Source organism: Felis catus, chromosome D2 (assembly GCF_018350175.1).
Source record: "Felis catus isolate Fca126 chromosome D2, F.catus_Fca126_mat1.0, whole genome shotgun sequence".
Lineage (NCBI taxonomy): Eukaryota > Metazoa > Chordata > Mammalia > Carnivora > Felidae > Felis > Felis catus.
In genome coordinates this window covers 64,521,110-64,547,680 of record NC_058378.1, presented here as the reverse complement: position 1 = coordinate 64,547,680, position 26,571 = coordinate 64,521,110, and the positions used below count along the sequence as shown (strand labels likewise).

Here is a 26,571-nt window from a genome sequence, read left to right as displayed (position 1 = left end):
TAACCATAATGAGCACCACTGCCTACCTGCAAGGGGTAGGAAATGTAAGCCAGAAATATGCCTTCATTGTTTGAAGCCTCTGAGATTCGAACACTGTTCCCTCTGCCTAACCTAGCCTATTCTGATTGCTATACTTAATGTTGTATGTTGTGAAGAAGATAAGGAAGAGAATTGGCATTCTCTCTGTAGCAGGTCCCTCCCACTATGCTCTTCCGATGGCAGCTTTCCCAGCATTTTTATCTCGTCCCCACTGTGTTTTTAGCTGGTACTTCAAGTGAAACTTGAATCACACGCGTAGTCCACCACGAGGCGGATACCAAGAATAATATGTTGTTTCTTTGATCGTGATTATTTAGCTGAGGGAGAATAGAAAATGGACTGTGTAGGAGAGCAGCAGGAGAGGGATCACAGCACAAAGGATACATGAAATTTGCTAAGACAACACACTTTGGACAGTAAGAGAAAAATAAATATATGGAACTGGCTTCAGCAGGTTCAGTGTCCCAGCAGCCACACATTATTCCACTTAGTTTGTATCATGCCAGGTTTTGTGTTTCTCATTCAGGCTGCTGCCACTCTGGATTCCCTATGGATATGCCAATCCCTATGGATTCCAGCTTATTCCACTCCTTTTGTAGCCGAAGTCTCTTCCAAACATTACAAATTGTATTAACTGGTGAACAGGATGTGGCAGACCAGAGGACAGGGTTGGCAATTGCCTGTCCGCGAAGCTTATACTGGTCAGCTGACATGGGACTGCTGTCACAAGCCGTGCACCTCACAGATGAATAAGAGATGGCAGCATAATTACTGAAATGCTACAGTTTGGTTTGTTTTGTTTTGTTTTAATTTCCTACACCTGATCAGCCAGACCTCTTTCCAGGTATCTTTTCCTCTCTCTTTTTGTCACCTGGTTCGAGGAAAACATTTTTAATGAAAATGCCCCAGGATTAGGAGTCAAACAAAACCGAAGTCAGGTGTCAACTCTTCAACTGTTAACTGGGTAAACTTAGGTATGTCCGGTGAGATCCATGGTCCTTTCCGTGGAGACACCAGCAGGCTGTGTTAGAAAGATAGTAAGAAATATACAACTCTGCCACTATAAAGTGTTCCATGCATATGAATTGTATGGTATATTATGTATCTGTGTATTATATAAATAAAAAGTATTTAGCTTAGGATCTGATGAAAAATATAGGGTAAATAATTGTGCAAGCGGCATGAAAAAATTTTAAATATTGTCCAAATCTGTCAACAGTTTCATACTAATTTATTTGAATAGAGAATTGCATGGTTATGATTGAGATTATTCTTGTGTGCAATGTACATTTCATTTAGTTTTGTTTCTGTGCATAATTTCTTTCCCACAGATATGTGTTCTTTATTGCATGTCCTTTGATGCAAGTTAACTACATGAAACTTACTTTCTGCTACCAGATTATTTTGGCATAGCCTGCTTAATTTTGTAAATGATACAAATAAATCCAATGAAGTAATGTTATAAACCAAAACAAATCTTGGAAGTTAATTATCTCACAAGGAACTCTCCTGGAGATTATAAATTAGAAATTTGTTGTTCTGATGAACTCTATTTTCTGGTTTAGTTATTTGCATCTCTCACTTGAGGAAAAAAACATCTTCGGGAATAAGAAATAAATATCACTTCAACTGGTTGAAAGAGGGAAGTCTTTCTCTTGCAAATAAATGTTTCCCTTTTGGCCACAAGATGGACTCTGCAAAATAAGGCAGCTCTTCAATTACTTCTGACAAGTCTTTCCTATTTGAGTTAAAATAATTTACTACAAATGTAAATATATATATATATATATATATATATATATATATATATATATACATATATACACACACACACACATATGCACATATATGCATATGTATATAAACACATATATTTCACACATATTTGTACACATTTCTCTCTGTGTCTGTGTCTGTTTCATAACCAAAACTTTTCTGATTGACCTCTACTAAAAATCCTCTGTCAGAGTCCCATAACAACCTTACCAATTGAATTATAAGATACGATAGGAACCTATACATTGCAACACTTTAGAGATCACAGAGGAAAAACATATAGTCTGTGTTAAAAATCTGTTCCTATAAACCTGGAGCATTCTGGAAGATCCTTCGTGTCCAGGAAAAAGAGTAGCCTAATATAGAGGATAAAGTTGTTTTCACCATAATTGTATCACAGACTTGTTTTTCTGCATGGCTTGCCAAATGAAAGCATTTGAGACGCTGAGCTTGCACTGGATCCCAGGTGTTGAACCGCGGGTCACTGATAGTCCTCCCAAGTTCCCGTTGTTAAGCAAAGAAGTTCATGTGCAGGTCAGTTCAGTTCCATTACCCATCAGGGGCTTCTGCCAGGAACTCTCTGCTTCAAAACAAAGCCATCAGCCCCTGCTTAATTGATAAAAGGAATCAATCAAAGGTGTCATTTTGGCAAATCGGTGGACTACATAAAACTCATCAAATATAAAAGGGAAAAAAAATGGTGAGTCAGAAAGCATCTAATTGGACTTAAATAGCATACTAAATAAAATATTAAATTGATGATTAGAATGTTAAAAGTAAGGCAAGGAGTCCAGATAAAAATAACAAGGGTGTGGTTTTCCCTAATACCTTTTCAGAAATTGTTCGAAAGAAGAAGAAAATTGAGCTGGGTTTTCTACTTTGAACAAGTGAACAGTGCTGCCTTGTCTATAAAACTGTCCTTATGCTATTCCTACTGAAACATGGTCCTTTGCCTCTTTTTAGGGTTAAATATTTTGTGGTCCAGAACTCCATAGGTCTGCCCAGTACACCTGTGTCAGCCTGGGGAGTTGTTTAGCTGATGTCCATAAGCATGAAACAAGGATCAGTCAATGCATTACCTAGATTGTGCTTTTTATTATTTAAGCAGAACTATATTTACCATTCAATACATATTCATAAAGTATTCTGTGAAAGCCACAGTATACAGTTGGGGGAAGGAGAAGGGAGCACAGATGAGATGGAGTCTACTATCAAAAGTAAAATAAATGAATACAAACCTCACCAGAATATGTAAATTGTACAAAATCACTTAAGTTTTTATGTATAACAAATGCTCTTTCAGAAAACTGGGCATGGCTTTTTCTAGGATAATATAGGATAATGTTTTAAGAACAGAAATTTTTATATTTACTATTTGTCCTATTTTGTTGGATATAAATTCCGGTCATGCTTAAAACACCATTATGTCTGCATATTCTGGAATAAAAATTCAAAATCATACAAGACTCATTTATATAACTCATGGGATGCCTTGGTAACTACAGTAAATATCTCTCAACATGTAGTTGGTATGACGGTTTTGGTGGCACTCATTTTGACACTTCTTCTTTCAGATATCAGAACTGCTGATCCACAAGCTCAATCAAAACTCGGTGCACTTTGAGCTGAAGCCTGGGGTCCAAATCCTTGTCCATGCGGCTCACTTAACAGCAGGTCAGTTTACAGGTCCCTGGCTTCGGGCTAGTGGCTCTAGCAAAGGGGGATCCCAGTCTGTCTTTTCATCTTAGCAAGATGAGGTGGTACCACTGCTAATGAGAAATAGGGCATCAGTCTTTGGAGGTTCCCTTGCCTGGCATTTTTGCCCTAATGAGGACCTGTAAGAGTAAGGTGACTTTTCTACTTAGGCACCAGCAAAAACTGTCAGGGAATCACCTGGATACACACTCCTCAAATGATGACATGCTCTGTCTCAGCAGGAGTCTCAAAAATAAAGTTAACCTTACAAATAACCTTTTTTCTGATCTTGTTGCAAAACTTTATTTTCAGTTATTTATGTTATCAAGAGTTTTCTTCTTTTCAGTTTTGGGATAGTGAGTAGAAATAACCGGGACTTAAGAGCTGTACAGGGCCATAGCCAAGATCAACCCTAAGTTGGTCATGCATGACCTCAGTATCCTTGAGCTTCTGTCTATTCACCTGCAAAAGGTGGTTGGGGGATCCTCCTGCTAAGTCTATATAGAAATATCAGTGATAATTCAGGTAATTCCAAGTGTATATAAACACATATTTTTGAGTTACATTAATAATAAATTAATATTTACTGAGTATGTATTTTTACAGAGTATAGTTCTGGTATACCATGGAATACAAAGGCCAATAGGAAATGGTCTTTGTCCTCAAAAAACATATAATCTGATTGAGGTGTGACAAAATTTGGTGGCAGCAATGGTGATGGTGCCGTGGGGTTGGGAAATGGGCAGTAACGGGGTATCTCAATGAGTAAAATGCATAAATGCTTAAATAGAGACTTGGTGTACTTAAGCACTAGATTTTGCAAATTTGCAGCCAGATCATAGGTTGCAATCTTGGCTCCCTCACTTCCTTGCCATATAGACCTTGAGAAGAGACTTAACATCTCTGAGGCTTAGAGGTGGCACTCTTACCTGTGTCCATGTGATTGTGTGAGGATTAAGTTAATTCGGGTAAAGTAGTTAGAGTAGTGCCTGGCACTAATAATAGTAAGCCATTGTTTCTCTTTCTATTTTTTTTATTGTTAACAATAAAAGTTGTATAGGAAATGTAAAACAGAAAGAAATTGTGTGTAGTCAGAATGATACAGGAAGGCTTCACGGAGAAAGTAGTCTTTGGGAAGAACCTCAATGGATAGAAAGGATTGACTTCCAGAGATCATTTCAAGCACCAAAGCCCCAAGGAAGGATCATGAAAGTCTCCAGGGTTTGGGAGATGCTGAATAAGTGGGGACATAAAACAGCAACTTCCACCTCCCTTCTCTGGTTGTCTGGAGATTCTGGAGGTGTGCCTAGGTCTGGAGGAAGGCCAATGAGGTTGACCACTGGCCTGTTTTCTCCTTGGATTCTATTTTTTTTATTCCTTATTAGGGTTTCATGAACTATTTTATTTAGAAAAAAAAATCCCACTGCCTTAAAAAATACTTAAAAGTCACTGTTGTGAGGATGAGATATGGAAGTAGAGTATGGAAATATGCCAGGCTGCCATTTGTACTTACTTTGGTGGGCTCTGGGAAGCCATCAAGGTGATTGAATGGAGACATAACTGAGTCAGAGTATCACTTCAGATGACCCTTCAGAGCAAGAAGGATTGAGGAGGGCTGATTTTCTGTTCTCCAGCTTGTCATCCTAATTCATCCATTGAACAGGCATGTACTGAGTACCTTCCTACTCTGATCCAAGCAATGTCCTCAGCATAGGACAGAGTCTGTGCCTTCATGAAGCTTCCATCACTGGAGAAAGCCACACAAGGAACAAATTAACAAATTCCCCTTTTTGAGTTGTGTTGCTCATGAAAATGCCATGAAGAAAATGAGAAAGTGTGAGAACATCGAGAACAATTAAGTAACACCTGTGAGAGCAACTGTTAAGCCTCAGGCAGGAAAGAAAGCTGCCAACTTATACCAGGGCATTTGATAATCTAGATGAGCTGTTTCCTCCCAAAAGGTTGACCTGTGGTCTTTGGTGAATGGTGGTGACACAGGGCAGTTACACATGGCTGGTTGTACTGGAAAACAAAGTACAAGGACATCAGTTGCACTCATTCCCATGTGGCATCATAGCCACGCCATTGACACATTTTTCAAATGACTGGAACGTAACAACTTCAAATTGTTTTCAATAGATTTACCAATTGCGGCACCTGGGTGACTCAGTCGGTTAAGCTACTGACTTGAGCTCAGGTCGTGATCTCATGATTCAAGAGTTCAAGCCCCTCATGGAACTCTGTGCTGACAGCTCAGAGCCTGGAGCCTGCTTCAGATTCTGTGTCTCCTTCTCTCTCTGCCCCTCCCCCATTTGTGCTCGCTCTCTCTCTCTCTCTCTCTCTCTCTCTCTCTCTCAAAAATGCATAAACATTGTTTTTTTTAATAAAAATAAATAAATAGATTAACCAATCAATCTAATTAGACAGTCCAGCTTGTTTAGGTGGCAGACTGAACTTTACCATCCTCTCCTATGACAGCTAGAGTTCCTTGTTCCCTTTTGGTTTAGAGGTTAAAGACAACTGAGCCATACTCCACACTGAGCTCTGGGTTTGAAGGGATGTGGCCAACTAGCCCATCCCCCATAGTGCAAAATTTGCTTTACAGCTACTCAGATTCTAAACGAACACTATCTTCAAGCAACATATTTTTCTGTGGAGTAGCTTCATTTATTAGGAAAAAAAAAACCTCCCTTACTGTTTACCTGGGACCTCTGTTGGTAAGGGGACTGTCCTCGGTTAAATGAGGCAGAGAACTAACCCCACTCCTTCAGCTCTGGAGGCCACCTGCATTTTCCACCTTTGCTTCCTCCCACGCTTCTACTCTAGCAGTTATTTTATGTGCCTGACTTTTATTTAACTGATTATCACATCACACTCCAGAGATGGTTCAGAATATTTTGCTAAATTCGAAATCTTATTTTAAATGTTACCTGAGGAGGCTTTCCTGTAATGACAACTGGTAGAGCTGGGATCAGGCTGAAAAATAGGGATCAAAGAAATGGGCGATTAGCTGAAACTGGTTTGGCCACAGCTTGGCCAAGGGAAACCAGTATAGCAAAGGCATCCAAAAGCATCCATGTGGGATTCATAGTTGCAGATAGGAAAGAAAGTCCATTCCTGATAACCATGAGGGTTAATTACACTAGTGTAAGTTCCAGCAGGCAAGGAATAATGCAAAGTTGGGAGGATCTGGAAAATTTATCCAATTAATGTTTATAGTTCGTTCCACCACTGGGAATTTGGGGGGCGGATCTCTGGGAAGAAGTGGTGGCAAAAGGAAGGTATGTTACTGGTCCTCAGGTAAGCGCACTGACATTTGAAGAAGAACTTCCTGCAATATAGATCTATATGATGCAATATTACTAAGAGAATAAAATAAAAATGAAGTTTGGGGTGCCTGGGTGGCTTGGTCGGTTAAGCGTCCGACTTCGGCTCAGGTCATGATCTCACGGTCCGTGGGTTCAAGCTCCGAGTCGGGCTCTGTGCTGACAGCTCAGAGCCTGGAGCCTGTTTCAGATTCTGTGTCTCCCTCTCTCTCTGCCCCTCCCCTGTTCATGCTCTGTCTCTCTCTGTCTCAAAAATAAATAAACGTTAAAAAAAAATTAAAAAAGAAAAATGTAGTTCGAGGCAAAACCCCAGTGTTAGACTAGGTAGTTGGAAGAGAGTGAAGAAGTCTTTGACTTCCAGCCACTGTGGCTTATTCAGGGTTCTTCTCTGTTAGATTGGAGAGTAGGGCCTTTTGATAGGATGACTTCCAGACATTGATCAAGTGGCATTATTGATCAATTATGACTGGCCCAGTGACTGGAGTAGATGTAGACTTCTATGTAGATAATTAGCTCCAGTTTGAAGAGTAAAGGAAGAGGATGTCAAGGGCTGATGGAATAACGGAGTTGGAGACTTGCTGTGTTGAGTGTGGCCATGTTCCCCATCACGGCATTAGAACTGGTGCAACATCACTCTTGGCCTCACTTTGACTGCAAAAGACAAGATTTAGGTTAAGGTGTGCTCTCTTTAATGACTGTGACAAGGAAGTGAAACGTGTGATGGATCAGTTTCCCATTGGAGATTGCTCCTAAATTAGCCCTAGCCATTCGATGTTGTAAACTGTTCGAACAGAGTAGCAGATTGTGTCTGCCAAGACTTTCTTTAAGTTGAAATTAGCACACTCCTGTTTGGGTGGCTAGGAAGAGAAGGCCGAAGGTCCCTGGGGGAAAGAGGAAAGCAGTGAGGAAGAGTATTTGAGGCAGAATGTCTACCTCACTCCCTTTCCCTGCCTTTCATCCCCCCTGCAGGCAGGAGGAAATAAAAATTGAAAAAGAAGAAAAAAGAAAAAGGAAAAAGGACCACTGTTTGCAACATTTCATGTCTCCTAAGCAGGATTGCTAATACCTTCCTAGGGACCATTCCAGCACACTGCTGCATTCCATTAATTGCCCAGCAGATGTTCAGCAGGCTTCTTTTAAAAATGTTTGAGCCAGAGTATGTTGCTGGTGAGAGAGGCAGTGCATAATTTGGTTTGTCTCCAAGGAAAAAGAACTGTCTCCTTTCAGGAATTTACTGGCCTTATTTTGTTTTTCAAATTCAGTTCCCTGTTTGCTTTTATGGGAACACAAGGTAAGCACTTCTAGGTCTGGATGTCATTAGAGACTGGATTTAGGCTGTTTCCCCCTACATGTTCTACCTGGGAATTCATTAGCTTTGGTATCTACACTGAGCTAAACTTTGAACGCCATCCGTGTTTTGTTCTTAGCCACTCCTGTGCTTCTCCGTTTCTTTTCACTTCCTCTTGAGAGCTCAGCCACTCATGACAGCTAGGTTTCTGAAATTCTCTTTGTGGAAAAAAGGGATTTGAAATTGCATGTGAGTAGGGAGAGAATGAGACTATTAACAAGAAGTTGAGGGAGGGCCGTGGCCAGAGTGGCTCTCTTTGGCTTTTGAGACATGAAAGCAGCCGTGTTTAGTGGACAAAGGCCATGATGTTCCGCAACAACCCAGAGAGTGGGAAAAAGGAGTAGAAATCGATCAAGCCAGGTACCGGACTAGAACGCCGGTGTTTTGACTGAAGTGTACCTTTGCTCATGCTGTTCTCAACTAGAATATATCTACCACCTCTCTGCATCTCCTAAGTCTGTTTGATTTTTAAGACTTAAATCAATGCCAATATTTGCATGGTTGTCTTTCTAGAGACTTTTACCCAGGATATCATCTATTCCTTCTCTCAACTCACATGGACTTTTTAAATCTATATTTGTCTAGTGATGATGGCAACCATTGTACCTAGCAGAGAACTTGCACATATCAGGTGCTCAATAACTATTGCCTTTATAAATAATTAGATGTGTAAATAATTTATAACCACTAGAGATATATTCAATATCCCATTCCCTCAGTGAACCTTTAGCTTCAGTCTACTGGATTGTGAATCTGTTCCATGACATCCTGCCTCTTAACAAATAACTGGTGAGGTAGACCTGGCCTTCTCTTCTCCAATAAGCGTCTGCGGAAAGCACATCTTTGTGTTTTTCTTATGTCACATGTCCCTTCAAGAGGCATTATAATTGTTTATATCCACGTTGTGGGAAATGAGAAAGTTGAAGAAAAATTAGAGTTCTGTGTCCCAGATTAAGGAAACCTAGAGAGGAGGAGGAGGACTGGCAGGAGAGCTGTTCCAGAAGGAGACTGCACCAAGTATACGTAGCAGCCCTATTTCCCTGCCCTGGTCACTGGCAGGAGTGTTTCCCAGGCCACACTGTGCCTCACTTCATGGCAGAGCTCAGGGTCAACACGTTAGACTGCACTATCTTGACCTTGTCAAACCAGACCTTCTTCACATCTTTTGTGACATCTCCCTTGAGCTCTCTCTCATCCATGGTTTTACTCTGGCCTTCCATTATTCCTTGGTATTATTTTTATTTACCTACATTCTTCCACATCTTAAGAGCTACGATGTCATCCCAGGGAGAGTTTTTCCAGTAAGACTCACAGGAAGGCTTCAAATCAGATGCAGAGCATTTGATCTCTGTTGGTGCTTATGAAAAGACAAAGTTAAGCTGTTAAGAAGATATCCTTAAAATGCCAGCGGTTTTTCTCATTGCCCCTCGTACTTGGAATTTACTCAAGGGCGAGGTCCATTTCAGATTTATCACCTTATTCCTCGCGCGACACTGTGCCTTACTTTGCAATTAGTCCTTTAAACCTTTGGTTCATCTGGTGATGTGAGATGAGCTAGGAGCCTCACTCAGTCCACACTGGCTGAACCTGAGGCACAACAGTGATTTGCAGGAAGCTTTACTAATTCTAAATAAAGAAGATGAAAAATATTCCATGCAGCAGCCAGGTTCAATAAAGATGAGCTTTAAGGTTGAATACGGATTCACCAAAACAAAGAGAAAATAAGCATGCCAGGTTGAGGGGCTGTGTTGAGCAGAGGCAGAGCAAGGTGACTTTGTGTGGTTTATGTATAAAGTGATGCATAATTTGATGTGGTTTGGGGTATCTAGATATATATCCTTAAATATCCTTAATTGATATATCTACTGAAGGTAAAATTATGAGCAGAGGCAAGAGAGAGGGATAAATTCAGGGAAATCAAATCTGCCATTATTTGATACTCCATTTATGTTACAACCTTTGTTGTTCATCACCCATGCTTGCTAGTGAGAAAACCCTCAATAATGCATCCTTGAAATTGCAAAGTATGATGCATATGGAAAAGGAAAGAAGGGGCAGATGGAAGAAGGATTTTTTTAAATAATAAGTTTGGGCAACAGTCAATAAGCTTTCTCTTTTTAACAACATTTTTTTACACATTTTAGAAGATGTTTTCAACCCACGAGGCAAGAGATGGTAACTTATCTGATAGAGACGGAGCCCTAGAAGTAGGAGCCTCTTTTTTGGTTGCCAAAGATCAGTGGTTCATGTCAGGTTTGATATCATAAAGCAGATGAGAGGAAAACTCTACCTAGAAGCTGGAAATAGAAGGTTGATACCCTGGTGAGACCAGGAGCAGACTGCACATTCAATTCAGAGCTAGAATGTACCACCTTATAGCCGATTCCTGGGTAGGAGGGGTCTGCTGACAGTGGATAGATCAAAGCCCTAATTGCTGGTACAAATCTTCTAAGCTATCTCAAACTCTGTATCTTTGTTGCGGTGAGAACCCACAGTCATGAGTAAATTCAGTGATTATATTTGGCCATGCGAGTGGGGGAAAACAGCTTAAAAACGTTTGATTTTTAAGAATCAAGAACCTTGATTCTTTCAAGGTAGAAGAGATGAGGTTCTGCATGAGAATGGAAGTTAAAGGCTGAACAAGCAAGGGGTACTATTTTATTTGAGAACAGAAAACCTAACTAGATTGATTCACACTACATTACAAACAACAGCACCACGGGGATGATTTGCATCTCACAGGAATGACTTATTGGACAAATAAACTGAAACTTACGTGGTGTGGCTGCCACACAGAGGACCTACAAGAGCTAGAAGTGCTGGAACTGATCCTTCCCTGGAAACATGTATGGTTGGAAAGACTCTGTATAAGCCAGCGTAGACGAACCCAGTTATAAAGCATCTGTTCTTGACCCAACTCTGCTTTCTGATTATTTAGACAGCTTCACAAAAGTAGAGATTTTTCAGGTCTTCCTGCACATAAATCAAATCCCAAGGAGTGATATTGGTAATGTGCATTTTTAACAAGTTCCCCAAATGATGTGTATACAGCCAGGTCTTTCCCCAGGCTCACCAACCACTCCCATAGAGCATTTTACAGACACAACTCCATCTGTATAACAAGGGAATGTGCGTGTCTGTCGCCAGCAATAAATCTGATTTATAGCTCAGGGCATCCACTAAAACAGAAGCATGCATTAAAAAAGAAAGGCCTGTGATATTAAGTGTAGGAGGAAATTAGTAATAAACATTAAAATCTAATTTTTCCGCATATCTGGAGCCAACCTAATTGGCAGAATGGGTAGATGGCAGTGGGAGGAAGGGGGGAAAAATGAAACATGTCTGTGAATCTGAGATCTACTATATCCGTTATCTAGATGAATGGCAAAGGCCAGCCAAGAGCTGTGGCCGAGAGGCAGTTGAAAAATGATTAAAGTGTGAACTAGAATCTTAGTGGCAGATGTAATTGAATAGCCATGAGTTTTATGAAAGTTGAACAAATTGTATTATCTAGATGCTATTAATGTGCTAGTGGGAGCAGAAAATGATGCCTCTGCATTTCACTGTATTTTTTGCATGCGTTAGAGAACCTGGATGATCTTCTACCCTCAGCTTTCCAGCGGGGTCACTGCTCTTCCAGAGTTTTGGATGCAGATGATAAAAAATGTGAAAGGTTAATATTGCTCAAAGGAAGAGCCTCAAATTCCAGGTTAAATATATATATATATATATATATATATATATATATATATATATATTTTTTTTTTTAATACAAACTACTCCCACCCCATCCTGTCTGTCTAGCAGTTGCCTTGTTGAAGCTGTTTAGGTTTAGGAAAGCTGTCCTTTGTCAAGGATATTGTATGGGTTCTTAATAAAACTGTTATCTTGTGTTATCTTGGCCTCCATCGTTGCTGCTGACTGGTTCAATTTCTTTTTTAGGTGTAATAAAAAGATAACTATCGCAGAGATATTAGAAAATTAATATTTCCGGGCTTCAGTTGCTACCCTTGGATATGTTATGAGTAAATGTGGGAGGGGGTAAGGAACCAGAATTTCAGCCTAGGTCAGGATACATCGTGAATTGTGTGCAACACTTTCACATTGAGAAAGAGACTTTCCACTTGAAGTTGGAATTAGCATCAGTTGAGAAGCTTTAGAAAGTACAATATCATCTAAGTGACATCATTATGGATGCAGATGCCATATTGTGGAGTTGGGAGCTCTGAACTGTAAAGTGAAATAAATTGTTGCAATAACATTTTCCATTTAGGGATGAAATTAGTACTAGTGAAATTCTTCCACAGCCAATAAATTCATCCATCCCTTTAGTCTCCGGTTGCCTTGTTATCTACACAGTTATCATTCACAAATCTTTGTGAGTAAAGTCATCCTAGTAGTATTTTTCCCTTCTTCTATTTTTCCCCCAAATAAACACTTTTTGTCCTCTGCAAATATTTAGGCTTTTTCACAGTTGTGTAGATTCAGTGGCTTCCGACAACTATTAAGCCACTATGGCTTTATAGCAGGTAATAACGGGTGCCAGCATATCTAAACATACTCCTTTCCCCAATGTGATCGCATGAATGTGTTATTTTCATAAATATATCAGAGGCCAGCATTGAGGTTGCTCTTTAGCTTCTAATAGATTCTTTCTTCACCATATTTTCCTGAGATGTTTCTGGCCCCATAAAAGAAGAAGAAGGAGAAGGAGAAGGAGAAGGAGAAGGAGAAGGAGAAGGAGAAGAAGGAAGGAAGGAAGGAAGGAAGGAAGGAAGGAAGGAAGGAAGGAAGGAAGGAAGGAAGGAAGGAAGGAAAAGAAAAAAGCCTTAAATGTCTACATGGTAACTGGCCTGAGTTGGCCTGGCCTGAGGATGTTTCTAGAAACTCTTAGGTGGAAAATTGTCAGGGGGAGGGATCATACGAACAGTTCAGATACAGGGTACAAATATGCATCAGGTTGGAAATAGAAATAATAGTTAGGATGCAGTAGACACAGTTCCCCAAAGGGAAGGCAAGGCACATAGTCCAGAGAGATTGGCATGAGATGGAAGGCAGGAGAACACATAAAATACAGAGAAGACACCAGACTTAGGACAAGCTACCTTTTAGGCACTAAATTTCTTCTACCTAGAGGTGAACAGGAGTACTCTGGGTTGTATCTGTAGTGTGTGCATAAGCTTTAAGAGCACTCCTTTTCATCAGTAAAGTGTTCTGGTTTAGAAGAGAATAGTTATGGTTATCTTACTTATGTCCCACCAGTCTGCCCATGGGAGCAGAGTTCCATGGCAAGAATTGGGTAATGTAGAGCCCAAACATAAGAATTGCTAATTGGTGGGGTGCCTGGGTGGCTCAGTCGGTTAAGCGTCTGACTTCGCTCAGGTCATGATCTCACAGTTTATGAGTTCGAGCCCCGCGTCGGGCTCTGTGCTGACAGCTTGGAGCCTGGAGCCTGCTTCAGATTCTGTGTCTCCCTCTCTCTCTGCCCCTCACCCACTCACACTCTGTCTCTCTCTGTCTCTCAGACATAAATAAACATTAAAATTAAAAAAAAAAGAATTACTAATTGGGTGTTTAACCAATAGAGAGGAATTTTGAAGAGAGAAGGTATTAGTAAGCTATTGCTGCGTAACAAATCACCCAGAAATTCAGTGGCTTAACAGTGAGCATCTATTATTGCTGTTGAGTCTGTGGATCATTTTGGTGGTCCTGGTTTTGTCTCTACTCATTGTGTGTCTGCAATCAGCTACAGATTATTGGGGAGGGAGTTCTACTGGTCTTAGCTGGGCTGCCCCATGTGCCAGGTCTGCTGGCTGTAGGCTGCTCTAGAACTAAGTTCTCATCAATGTGATCTGTCATGCTTCATCAGGCTACTCTAGATGTGTTTATACATGACAATGACAGGATTCCAAGAGATAGAGGAAAAGTGCAGGGGCCTTGAAGCTCACATTGACACACTTTCACTCCCCAATTCATTCCATGGCCATATCATGTTGTAGTACTAGCCCCGATTCAAGGGGTGAGGAAACAGATTCCACCTCTTGTTATGAAAAGCTTCAAACTCAAATTGCAGAGGGCTTGGATACAAAGATGAGTAGAGAATTTATCCAGCAATACAGTCAATCTCCACAAGGCTGCCCACTCTCTTAGGGGAGATTGGAAATGCTTTTAGGTAGTTTAACAAGCTCTCCCAAAGTTACAATGAGGTTAAGCTACTTTTAGCAATCAAGGGGTATGTCTTTTATTTTGTCTTATTTTAGTGACCCAGAGAATGTAAAGGTCAGGCACAGTCTAAAGATAAGGACTGGATGTTTATGAGTGATAGTAGGTGGGACCTTGCATGCAGTATTCTCAAACTGTTGTGCACAACAGTGACCTGTGTAGCATGTTGCATATAGTTTTCTGAGATCGATTCTCAAAGACATACGGATTTTTCTTTTCTCAGGTGAAGCCTAGGGCACTGCATTTGCACACATTCTCCAGGTGATTCTGATTCGGGTAGTCTATAAATTTATACTTTGAGAAACACTTTACAAAGTAAGCAAGATTTTCAACTCTGGAACTTTCAACCCTAGAAAACGAAAATACACCTTTCTCTTCTTGTCTGTCAACTACAGTGATAAGTTTTGTCTTTGAGTCACCACCCATAGTTGTCCTTACGTGTCCAAGTGACCTAAACTCTATGGCTGGACGTTCCTGAAGACTATCTTCAATTTAAAAATAGTAGCAATGCTTCACATTGTGAAGGCATTAGTGCCTTCCCTGGAATTCTCACACGATATGGCCATTAGGCCTCCAGGATTGTGGCTTTATCTCATTACAGTATGGCAGTCCTTATGGCTCTCAATTGGGTTTGGATTTGAACTGACAGAAACAAAAAGTGTTTTTGTAAATGAAAACCTGTTGCTCTTTCTGCATTCTAGATTATCTTTGTACCATTTCCATATCACCTTAATTTCTGGAAAAGAGATTTCAGATCACGTGGATTTCATGATATCCGGGCATGTTACTAAAGCCCAGCTCAGGTCTGCTTTGGAGGCAGGAGAGTCAAAAAGAAAATCAAAGCTTGGCAAACTTGCTTTTGTGAGTTTCTTGACAGCACTAAGTCCTGCATTAGAAATGTACAAATGAATTTGAAATGTAGTTCAGGGTTTCAGGGCCAGAGTGCAGGTAGGAGTTCTCCAAGAAAGTCCCTTTGCTAGGACGAGTGTACAGATAGCACTAAGGATTTCTAGCACTGCTTCACCGGCGGATGGCACCATATTTACAGCATGGAAATAGACCAAACAAAGGGGCAAGCCTGTAGCAAAGGGGGAGGTGGTACCCAGTATGAAGCTCTTCCTCAAGTATGTTGCATGGGACCTAGGTCTGCAAAGGGTCTTTGGCCATATGATTTTGGGAAACACTATGGTAGAGTTCAATGAGTTTCTTTCCGGCAGGACTGCTGTGAAAGTTTAATTACTGATGAGCATTGCAAATTTCTAAGATGGGGAATTTTCAGAATTATCTAGCATGGTTAATTCCATCATCCATCGGGGCTTGTTTTCTATAGAAGACCCTTTCGGGATACAATAGCAAAGACAGGACAGTGTTACAAACATTGAGCGTGTACTATGTGCTGGGTATTATGCCAAGTGCTATAAAAATTCCGTCTTGGTTTATCCTCACAACTTTCTAAAACAAGCACTTAGTTTTAGCTCCATTATGTAGATGATGGCATTGAGGTTCAGGGTAAGTCACTTAAGCCCAGAAGTGGCAGACTCATAACCTGGTACCAAAAAGGGACTGTAATCAATTTCTTCACCCCAGACATGGAGTTTTGAAGTTGCTTTCATGCACACAGGCCATGACCATTTATTCAGCACACCCTATATACATCGTTCACTTTTCACAGGAAGACTTGTTATCCTCATAAGCAATGCCATTACTATAATCAGCCTAGGTCCTCATGAATAGAACATAATTCAGTGCACTTCTGAGTCCTCGCAGGATTTCAGAAACAATGTGAGCCAGCACCCAGGCTTAGAAAATGTGGACTCACTTACAGAACGGACATGTCCCTGCTTTAACTCTGTGTGTGGATAATGGCAAATAAACTGCTCAGCACGTTCTTTCCCTTTTCTACCTTGTTTAGGCTGCAACTGGAGAGGGATTAATTTATGCTAATTCCACACAACAAACTAAAACCCATTTATCACGAGTTTTCATTCCTCAGCAGAACACACACACACGCACCTAAGTGTTAGGCAAACTACGATAATGCAGCTGCTGTTGTGCGGCAGTAATAGGCCCGTTTATATCCCGGGCCAGGTCAGCAAGGAGCACCACGGAACACAGAGGGCAGTGGCGTCCAGTCTCTCCCTGCTCTGCCTGCTGCTGCCTCACCCCCCCCCCACACCCGCATGCCGCTAAGTGATGCAGAGATGGGGGCAGCAGACAGCATGCACTTTAGAACTCAGATTACAGAAGTTCATTTTCCCAAAATACTTTGCTAATTACTTACCAGTGCTATTGCTGCTTATTTACGAATGATGATTTAATGAGGAATGATTTTGAATTGAATGATTTAAGCCTGTGATGTGGAGATAGAGGATGAGGAAGGAAAGGGAGTGCACGCGCGCGCACGTGCGTGTGTGTATGCATGTGTGTGTGCGCACGCACACTTTCTCTGCTAGCGAGAGCCTGGCCGAAGCAATTTCCTCTCTTTACTTTTCCATTTATTCCAAATGCCAGCCCTTTCAAGCAGTTACCAGTATCCTTCCTGGTAACTGCATAGCAGTGATCTCTGCTGCTTTTGAAAAAGCATGCAGCTAGGAAGGAGAAGTTTCCTCATACAGCTAACCTGCCTCTACACCGTCTTAAACAGAGGCCCCTCCCTGAACCTGCATGTGTTCCCTGTCAAGCTAAGGGTTTGCATTAGAGGATTACCTATAAAGTATCTTCCCACTTTTATTTCCTTGTGTGTGATGACACGATTGTGATAATGTCAAGACAGAGCAAGACCTTCTCTTTGAGAGTTACAGATGGAATTATATGATAGCTAAGATTTGCTTCAGAATAACCCAACAGTTGAGGTTGTCGGGACTAGATGGGGAAAAATAAAATAATGTTGTCTGTGGATTGGTGTGTGTTGAAGCCAGGTGCTGGGCACGTTTCTCTATGCACATGTACCATGCACGCGTGCACACACATACCATATGTGTGAACATATATATGTCACCCAAGTGTAAGAGTGCATGCTCTGTGATTCTAATTGGTCCTGTTAAGGCTTGATAATATTTTAGCTGGAGCCACTTAATTTGCTTCTCACACTGTAGTTCTTCCATAGATATATAGAAGATACAGTTCTTGGTATATAGACAGAAGATGTATGTTTTTAAATTTCTGGTATCTTCCGCTGAAATTTGCCCCAGGTGTGTGTTTGGGATGGGGCTCGGGTTTAAGGCTTAGTACTTCCACTTCCTGGTTCTGTGTCCTTTGGAACGACATGAGAGCCTCACTGTTCTTTTCTGTTCAGCAGAGGTCACACTGCCCCCGCCTTCCATTTGTGCGAGTCAGTCGTGATAATGTCCATGAAAAACAAAAGGTGGCCTCTTCTCCAGGGACAGCCTGCCAATTCTGGTGTGTGTTCCCAAGTGTTTCCGGACTCCTTTGCTGATGGCACTGTGTTTGCCTCAGTGAATGAAAGACACTTTCATGTTCTCATTTTGACCCGGAAGCACCTTGGCCTTGGCTGTCTCACCACAGCCTCCTCACACACAGACTCACCCACGGGCACCACAAGCACAAGCGCTGCTCGACTTACACAGGAGAGAGAATCACAGGGGTTGCTTAATTTGCCTGCTTCCTAAAAGCTGATTCTACTACAACAACTAAACCTGTTTTCTGAGAAAGAGGGCCTGACCTGTGTTTCCCACCAAAACGATTTGGTGTCCGGAACATGGCTTTTCAGTAGCGCTGAGTGGCTGGAACTCAATCGTACAATAACCAGACAGAGCAGAGGCTTCCTCGCGTCTTGTTGGAGAATGTCAGTATACAGTCCCCATTCCTGAACCTTTGTACCCGGGTGATGAGAAGGTTGCCTTCTTGGCTCTCAACAGAGAAAAGCCACGGGAAATGGTGCTTGAAGGTCACCCACATTTCTGACTACCAGACTTGACTTAAATGATGGAAGATAAAGGTCAGCATCCAGGCTTCTAAGGTGTGCGTGTGGTTTGGCTTTTATGCTTGAGCTACGCTATATTTGCAAAATGTCAGTTTTTGAGAGATTGAAAATTAATTGCAAACAAAGCCCTTAAAGCACGAACAGATTTGACCCTAAGATTGCAGAGGACTTGGAGGTGGAGAGAGAGATGCTACGCTCTGAGAGCAAACTCAGGGCTGGAGGACTTTTATGGATGCAAATGCATCTGTTTGGTCCAAGAGGAAAACCCACTGCATCTGAGAGGCTGGTCTTTCCTGGTATGAGCTGTCAGGGCTTTGGGAAGCTCTACAGACGACCCTGAATCATACACCCCTCTGCCGCATCACAGTGGCTGATTTTGTGAAATACTCACTTAGCCATCAGTTTCCTGTGTGCAGAAGAGATAAGGATGCTCCATTACTCTCTAGTTCTTTGTCTCACATGATGGTTGCAGAGACAGAGGGGGATGGGGATAATTCATAAAAATCTCCCTGTTGGTTTTTCTGGGGATGTGCATTGCTTAGTGCGAGGAAAGCTTGCATTCGAGAGTATAGGAAAGTATAGTAATTATAGTCTTATAGGTGTTGATTAAAAATAATAGCAGCAGTAGTAATAAACTGTGGAACTTACAGAAGACTTAATACATGTCTAGTACTGTTATCAGTGCTTTACATACTTTAATTCAACTGGTCCCTACAAAAACCTGGTGAGAGATGTACTGCTGTTCTCATGTCACCACGTAAGCCTGTTGAGTGAAATAACGTGCCTAGAATCCCATAGCCAGCACGTGGGAGAGCAGCCTGGAATCCCCGAAGTCTGGCTCCAGGGTCTGTGTTTCCAGTCATCCACTGCACTTCTTAAATAGGCCAGCTGGAGCATCCTAGGGGCTAGGACAGGCTCCGATGCCCCCCTCACGTGTCAGCTGTGTGACATTCATCTGTGTGCAGACTCCACCTGGTTTCCTGGCACTCACCATGCCTCTGTGGGGAGAGTTGTGAGCCTCTTACAGAGCCAGGCATGCCCCCATCTCTGCCGGTGACCATGCCTTGTATTCTCCCCTAGCCCCGCTGGTGGACCTCACTCCAACTCACAGTGGGTCTGCCATGCTGATGCTGCTCTCAGTGGTGTTTGTGGGGCTGGCCGTGTTCGTCATCTACAAGTTTAAAAGGTACGTGTCTTTCCGTCCATGTCTCCCCTCCCCTGTCCTTCTCCCTGACAGGTTCAGAAGCATGAAATGCCGCGATGTACGTCTCCCATGCATAGCCATGATGCTGTCTGTTAATGTTTTAGGAAGATCCCGGGGATTAATGTTTATGCCCAGATGCAAAATGAGAAAGAACGAGAGATGGTCAGTCGAGTCAGTCCCACTGAAAGCAGGCCCCATATCCCTCAGACTGAACTCAGGAGGCCTGGCCAACTGATAGATGAGAAGGTGGATTCCCAGCTCATAGGTAAATGACTCCCAGTAGCCCTCAGCTGTTCAGCCTGGGTAGTTAATGGCTGACTCTGCCTAACCCCTTTCTGGCTTGACATAACCACTTTCTTCTGCTCTAACATTCCTGAGAGAAACAGCTAAGATGTCTTTTTCCCTGCTTCCTCCCATTGGAATAAGAAAAAAAAAAAGTCTTCTTGCTCCTATGTAGTTTTTTTTTCCCTCCCTCTCTTGTGACTTTATTCTTCTTTTTGCAAAAACTTTTCCTTTACATATGGGGCTCCAAAAATGTTCATGGGCAAAGAGCAAAGCATTTTTTCTAACAATGTACAAGAAGGACGAGCCTCAGAGGCTGGATCTGGTCATCTGGAGGGCCAGGCAGCTTATGAGGAGCAGGCTATGGAGTGACAGGGTAAGACAGGACAGCCTCACCTAGAGACAACTCTAAGGAGGAGAAATTACTCCAGAATACTTGTAGAGAAGTGACATGATAGAGGAGGACCGGGCTGATGGCCCTGGGTTTTTGTTTGTTTGGTTTTTTTTTTTCTTTTTAATTTGGCAGTCATCTAAAAGCTGTCCTCCAGGAAACACGGAACCTGGGAATTCTGAGGACAAGAGGCATAAAATTTGTAGAACATTCCAGGAGTGACGTTTCCTGAAAGAGACCACTGGAGGGCTAGACTGTTACAGAGCAGATCAGCAGATTTTTTCCTCATTTTTACCTGTCCCCTATCAGAAGTCTTAAAATGGACCTTACTCTATATCAGTAGAGCTCTGTCTCTCTGCCTATGAATTAAGCATGGGAATCCCAACAGCTAGGTCTAGAACCTTACTATTTGTGGCAGAGGAAACTTGCCAAGGGAGGTCAACAAACCCATGGAACCACCATTGGGATCCATGGCTTGCCAGGAATCAGGAGTTGGCATCAGGAATCAGGAGTTGACGTTGTAATATTGCCATCTAGATCCTGTATTGTTGCCCAGGGTGGATAAATTATTATTTAACCATTCATGCCTCCCTCTAATGTCAGAATACCAAACCTTCTAGAAGGCCATTCATTGCCTAGGATTTTGTATCTGCTACTTAGAAAACGAAATGAGCGCCTAAGTGGAAACATAGCCCTCTCTTTAAATGGATGGGGGGAAAGTTCTTGGCTGTATTGGGGAAAATTTCAGTGCAGTGACTGGCTTGTATCAGAAGTAATAATAACAACTGTGGCCACAACTGGGGTCCAGTTTTCAGAGCGTGCTTTCTTTTATTTGGGGAGACAGGGTGATAAGTGTGTAATTGCTTTAGGTTCAGGAGAAAAAGGCTTTTCTGTCTTTAAGTCCAGAGAAGCATTCACCCTGTCTATTTACTTCTAAAGCTTGTAAGCGCATTTTTGTGGGTCATTTGGTTTTCAATCCCATTTCCACGGGGTATGAAGCACAGCGCCGTTGACTTTATTAAAGTGGCGATCCCTCCTTCGCCAGGAGCGTCTGGCAGCACACTGCACAGTCTCTGACACCTTCCCATTTCCAGTGTCATTAAGTGAGTAAGTGTTACACGTTTTCTCTTAGGAGAGTAGCTTTACCCTCCCCTCCCTCCCCTTCTACTCAACCTGGTGACTCATCTCTCCGATTGCAAAGAGCAAGACACGCCACTCCGCCTTCAACGCCAAAGCGGGGATCTGCTGGGGCGCAATTTGCAATTTAAGGAAAACCCCCAAAGGCTACAGGCGACCTGCCGATCAGGAAAGAATTTCGCTCTTGTCAAGTGCACCATCCTTCATGACCACTAACTTTATGTTTTTTTTTTCTTTCCTTTGTTGTTCTGTTTCCTATTTTGCCAGGAAGTATTTCCATAGTTGCTGAGAATCAAAGCACAAAAGAAATCCCTACCTATGTAAATGTTTGAATGGAGGACGCCAGTAAAAACAAAAACAAACAAAAAAAAATAAAATAAAAACAATCAAAATCCAAACAAACAAACAAACAAACACTCACTGCATCGGGACTTTTTAATTCTTCAGACACAGACAACAAGGGTTTTTAGCTTTAAGCCTGTGCATGTGGACAATACCTTGAGAACATGCTTGGAGGGGCAGTGTACAGGTGCTCTATTTTAATGGAAAAAACACTCCCCTCCCCCTTTCTCCCTCTCTCTCTTTTTTCTGATCGGTCGTGTTTGTAGAACATTCATAACATATAGAGGCCAAGGAAATCTGCATGTGTTTTTGGAAATATTCTTGGCTCTAGATTTAACAGCTATTTTAGCTCTACGGGCTGACGGGTGGATTAGCCACCCCAGCCCCTTTCATAAGACACAAAGACATGCACAGGAGTGTGAAACCCTGAGCTGTTTCTCTGTTCCACTTTCCTTACTGCCATTTTTCTGTTCTCAGTTATCTCTGGTAGCTCTGTTGGCCAGCGGTGACCACAGGGCTGCTTTTTTTGCATTCTGTATGGCCACAGGGATGAAGAAGCGAGTTGAAGTTCCATATACTCAGGCAGAGTGATGCAGGCAGGCAGGGGGCAGGCATGTGAGAAATGGACCTTTCCCTCACCCAGGCTTTCCCTTGCAGCTTCCCTACTCTCACCCCAACCAACATAGAAAAGAGAATCCCAGTTACCCGTCGTCTGGCCTCCCCATGTGTTTGCTATCCATGTGTGATCATGACCTCTTGATGTCTTTGTACCTCTTCCTTCCAGTTTCCAAGTGGTCTTTCAAGTCCCCCTACTTTTTTCTTCCCAAACATGTTGCAAGATTCTGGACATGAACCTCGGTATTTCCTAAATACTGGCCTGGCGCCTGCCAACCTTGCCCTTGTCACATTCAAATTTCTGATCCGTCAGCATGCCAGCTTCCCTACACACTGACCAGGCTGTCCTGCCCTGCAGGGTTCAGCTCCATGTACCCTTTGTCTCCTCCTGGAGAACCTGCCTCTTGCAAATAGCCTTGCCTTTTCTCACCTGGAAACATGCAATGTGTGTCAAAGAGTTGATACATGCAAAACAATTCAGACCTGGCCATGTACACTGGAAAAGAAAGCAGACAGATGCGTAGTGGTATTCTCACACCTTAACAAAAATCTCTCGTGTGCAGATTCCAGAATATTCTTGCGAGAAATGTTTTGACATGTTACTGTGTGGCAGGGCAGTTTCCTTCTGTAATGGTTGCTATTACCCAGTATTTGTTCTCTCACCGTAGAGTAAAACTATTTGTAAAATAAAACTGATTTTAACGAGAAGAAGAAGCAGGTTAATGGATTTAATATTGAAGAGTGTCAAAAAGTCTGAGAACATATGGAGGTCTTGTCTTACATAAGGATGCAATTTTGGTTATGAAGGAACCCAGACATTTCACATGTGTGATCTCTGATCTCTGAGTATCGTAGTATTGGCAAAGGAAAAATTAATAAGCTTCAAGGGGAGGAGGTAGATGTCTAACTAAAACAGAATGACTCAAGGCATGAAAAATCCCTGTTTGCCCAGGGCAATAATGAAAGAAGCACCAGAGAAAGAATGACACAGAAGCATGTCCAGCAGAAGCCCTTGGAGGATTATGAGTTGGGTAAAGCCCACTCTAAAATATAGTAGAAAGCAGTTTTGAAAAACCACTCAGAGGGAGCAGCCTCCTTCTTGGCCATGTTCCCAGGCCAGTAACAGTTTATAACAGGGTCCCAGTGATAATGGGGGTGTCCCAAAGGTCTTGAGGAGCCCTGCCCTTATGTAGCTGGGCAGGAGAAGAGTGACAAAGCTGCAGTCAGAAGTTAACCAAGCAGAAGTTTTTGTGATTGAGGATGCCCAGTGTGGATCTGGGAAATGGATTATGCCTGCGGCAACCATCTGTTTGTAGAACTCAATTGATCCCCAACCTGCCAGGCTTCCTATCCCATAGGACACATCCTCATCGATCCGCTTCAGTTGGAGCCGCCCAAGTTTAATCTGGAAGACAAAATATTGGGAAACCAAAAGAGGCTCCCTCAAAACAGCACAGGGGGTCCTTGGAGTTGCAGTTCAAGTAATTTTAATCGGAAAATTATGAGAAATGGAAAAACCCTCTGAATCTAGCACAGTGCCTTGCCTAGAGTAGGTATTAAGAAAACCACTTGTTGAAGGGATACATGAAAAGACTACGTGAGAAAACATAGGGAAGGATGGGCTTGCAAGTCCTAAGTAAAAATCGAGGTAGACATGAGATGCCTGGCATTTTGGAAAGTGATCACAGGTGGCCAGCTCTCTAGTGAGCATCTCCAGGGTCCTCATGTGCCTCTCCTCCAAGTTCCCTCCCACCTGTAGGAGATTAGTGAGGCTAGGTACTGCTCAGAGGGGACCTCATTGTTCTTACAATCTAGCTCTATGGTTCTCAAAGTGTGGTACCTGGACCAGCAGAATCAGCATCACCTCAGACTTATTAGAAATTTGGGGTCCCCCTACTGAAGTCCTACTGAATCAGAAACTCTGGGGGCTAGGGGCCCAGTAGTCTGTTTTTACCAGCCCTTCAGGTTATTGTGATGCACACAGAAGTTTGGGAACCACTGCACCCTGCCATTCCAGCTCAATCCCAAAGAGAACGTAGTAATGAGAGCCTACAAATGGGAGGGACCCAAGTGCCTACCTACTCACTAACAGCAGGTGCAAACACAGTGAGGAGTTTGGTGGGCCAGAGGAGTGAGTGGCGAGGGATGGGCGTGGAAGGGAAAATTCAGGGCAAGCTAAAAATCTGATATTGTGATGTTTTCCAAAACTCCCAGAGGGCAAACTGTGCATGCTCTACCCTGAAATACCCAGCCAACATTTTCTCCTTCGCCTTATTCCTAATTGGATTCACTGTCCAAAATGCAGAGGTTTGCCTTGCTTTTTTTTTCAGAAGTTCCAAACAGCAACTTTGAGAGCAATGGGGTGTTTGGCAGCTGTTCTGTGTTTTCCAGGATTCCAACTGAGCATTGAAATCCCTCATTTGCCAACTTATTTTTATAGGAAGCCAATTAAAAAAAAAAAAAAAAAAAAGAAAGTTTTCTTATAGTATCGGAACTACTTCTAATTTTCAAATGACTTTTTTGATGTATTTTTTTGTTAAATACTATGTAGTGTAATGTATAATTGCTCTTGTTTATTGCTTTTACAATCATATTTATTAAACAGATAATGTCTCTAAAGTCTTGGCCTCAAGGAGTGTATTTTATCTCGAACCCAACTGTGACATTCAGTCTTGATACACAAGTGATGCAACTATAGGATTTTTATTAAGGCTAATGACGTGACAATAGACTAAATACCACAGTCTCCAAGGGTTTTTCTGTTTGTTTGCTTGCTTGCTTGGTTTTCGTTTTTGCTAACGAAGGAGAGTACAAATACCTAAATTCTACCTGTATTCTAGTGGACTATATAGTGTTGTTGCTTTATTAAAGTACATGATTCTACTTAAAAATCACTCCAAACTGGTTACTTTGGAATGCGTAACATGCTCATTATATTCAGTTCAAAATTAGAACTTATTAATATGGGACAAACCCATTCAAATTGTTTAAAATCTTGTAGTTACTGAAGGAGTGAACCTCCATGTGATACAATGACCTGAAAAACCCGGGGAGTGGTAAAGACCCAGATGACAGCATAAAAGAGGCTCCCACCCTGAAATTAGGAGAGTGGAGCTCTCCTTCTGGCTATGCCAGCTGTGTGACCTTGATCAAAGACTTTCACATACGAAAGCTTCAGCGTCCCCATGCATGTAATCTGAAGGAAGAAGATAACTTCCAGTTTGGGTATTGTCAGTGGGTGAGTCATTCCTGAGAGGCCTCGACAGCTGATTTAAACCTGATGGAAAACAACGAGGTGGACGGGATCCCAAATCCTCCAGCCTGGTGGCTTACTTACTTGGGTGGCATCTCTTCTTAGGCAACATTTTGCCCTTATGTTTTGTATAGACAGAACCTTTCTTAACCTTCCAAAGACCCACCACGCTCAGAATGGTGTTGCCTCAACAGCATTGTCCTCAACATGCCTGAGAATCCCTGTTGTTTTTAGGTGGGCTTTAACCTTTCTTTTCCCACAGGCTAATCTTCCACCGGCCCCTTCATTCTTTTCCAGGCCAGAGCCTGTGCTGTACTTCCCGATCAGGAGTTTATCTGTTTCCCCGAGGGTACAGGCAGTCATACAAAAATCATCCCTGGAGATTCAAACTGAGGACAGGAAGTTTGTTTGCATGAGTAACTGAAGAGCCAAGATGCCAAATAGGGGAAAGCAAAGCAAGGCCAAGATTAGCATCAATAGGAAGCCTCTACCTTGCCTAGGCTGGAAGGACACAGGGATTCCTACAGCCCAGGACCAGGACCACCAGCTTGACACTGAAATCATGGAGGACATGGCTGGCACTTTCTGGAAACACAGAGGAGCCACAGCCATAGCGCAAGCAAAGAAGATGGAGAGAGGACACTTATTCCCCTTGCGCTGGCCTTCCCATCTTCAGCCAAAACTTCCCATTGGCCAAACCCATCCATAAGCCGGTGGGCAGTGGACCCTGGGAAATGTAGTTTCCTGAAGTACAAAGCAGAATAGGGGGGAAGGGGAATGAACTTGAGAAAACACAGGCAAGTGACTGGCACAGCACCTCTTTTAAGTTCAGACCACCTCAACTCCAAACTGTCCCACAGTTGAAAGGCAATTAGTTAAGTAGTAGGTGCTCCTTGCCCTGTGATCCTCTTTCACATACTTCCCTTTGAACAGCACGTATTTAAAACTTAGCAATATGTTTCTGTGCACCACTTTTTACACCTTTCTCACCGAATTCT

The 26,571-nt window shown here is 42.3% G+C and overlaps 1 protein-coding gene across 6 annotated transcripts in view; it reads left to right on the top strand.

Annotated features, from left to right (window-relative positions):
• SORCS1 (sortilin related VPS10 domain containing receptor 1) overlaps positions 1 to 24,805 on the top strand; it is a 507,743-nt gene extending 482,938 nt beyond the window's left edge. For 2 of the 6 annotated variants that reach the window (XM_019813798.3, XM_045040655.1), the window contains 4 exons: positions 3,390 to 3,489; positions 19,430 to 19,535; positions 19,658 to 19,818; positions 21,631 to 24,805. In XM_019813798.3, the coding sequence (XP_019669357.2) occupies positions 3,390 to 3,489; positions 19,430 to 19,535; positions 19,658 to 19,818; positions 21,631 to 21,695 (432 nt within the window). In that variant the 3' untranslated portion in view covers positions 21,696 to 24,805. Of the gene's footprint in view, positions 1 to 3,389; positions 3,490 to 19,429; positions 19,536 to 19,657; positions 19,819 to 21,358 lie in introns of all 6 variants that reach the window. The other 4 variants (XM_045040656.1, XM_023240900.2, XM_023240902.2 and 1 more) reach the window with 4 other exon arrangements.
• Positions 24,806 to 26,571: the final 1,766 nt, after the last annotated feature.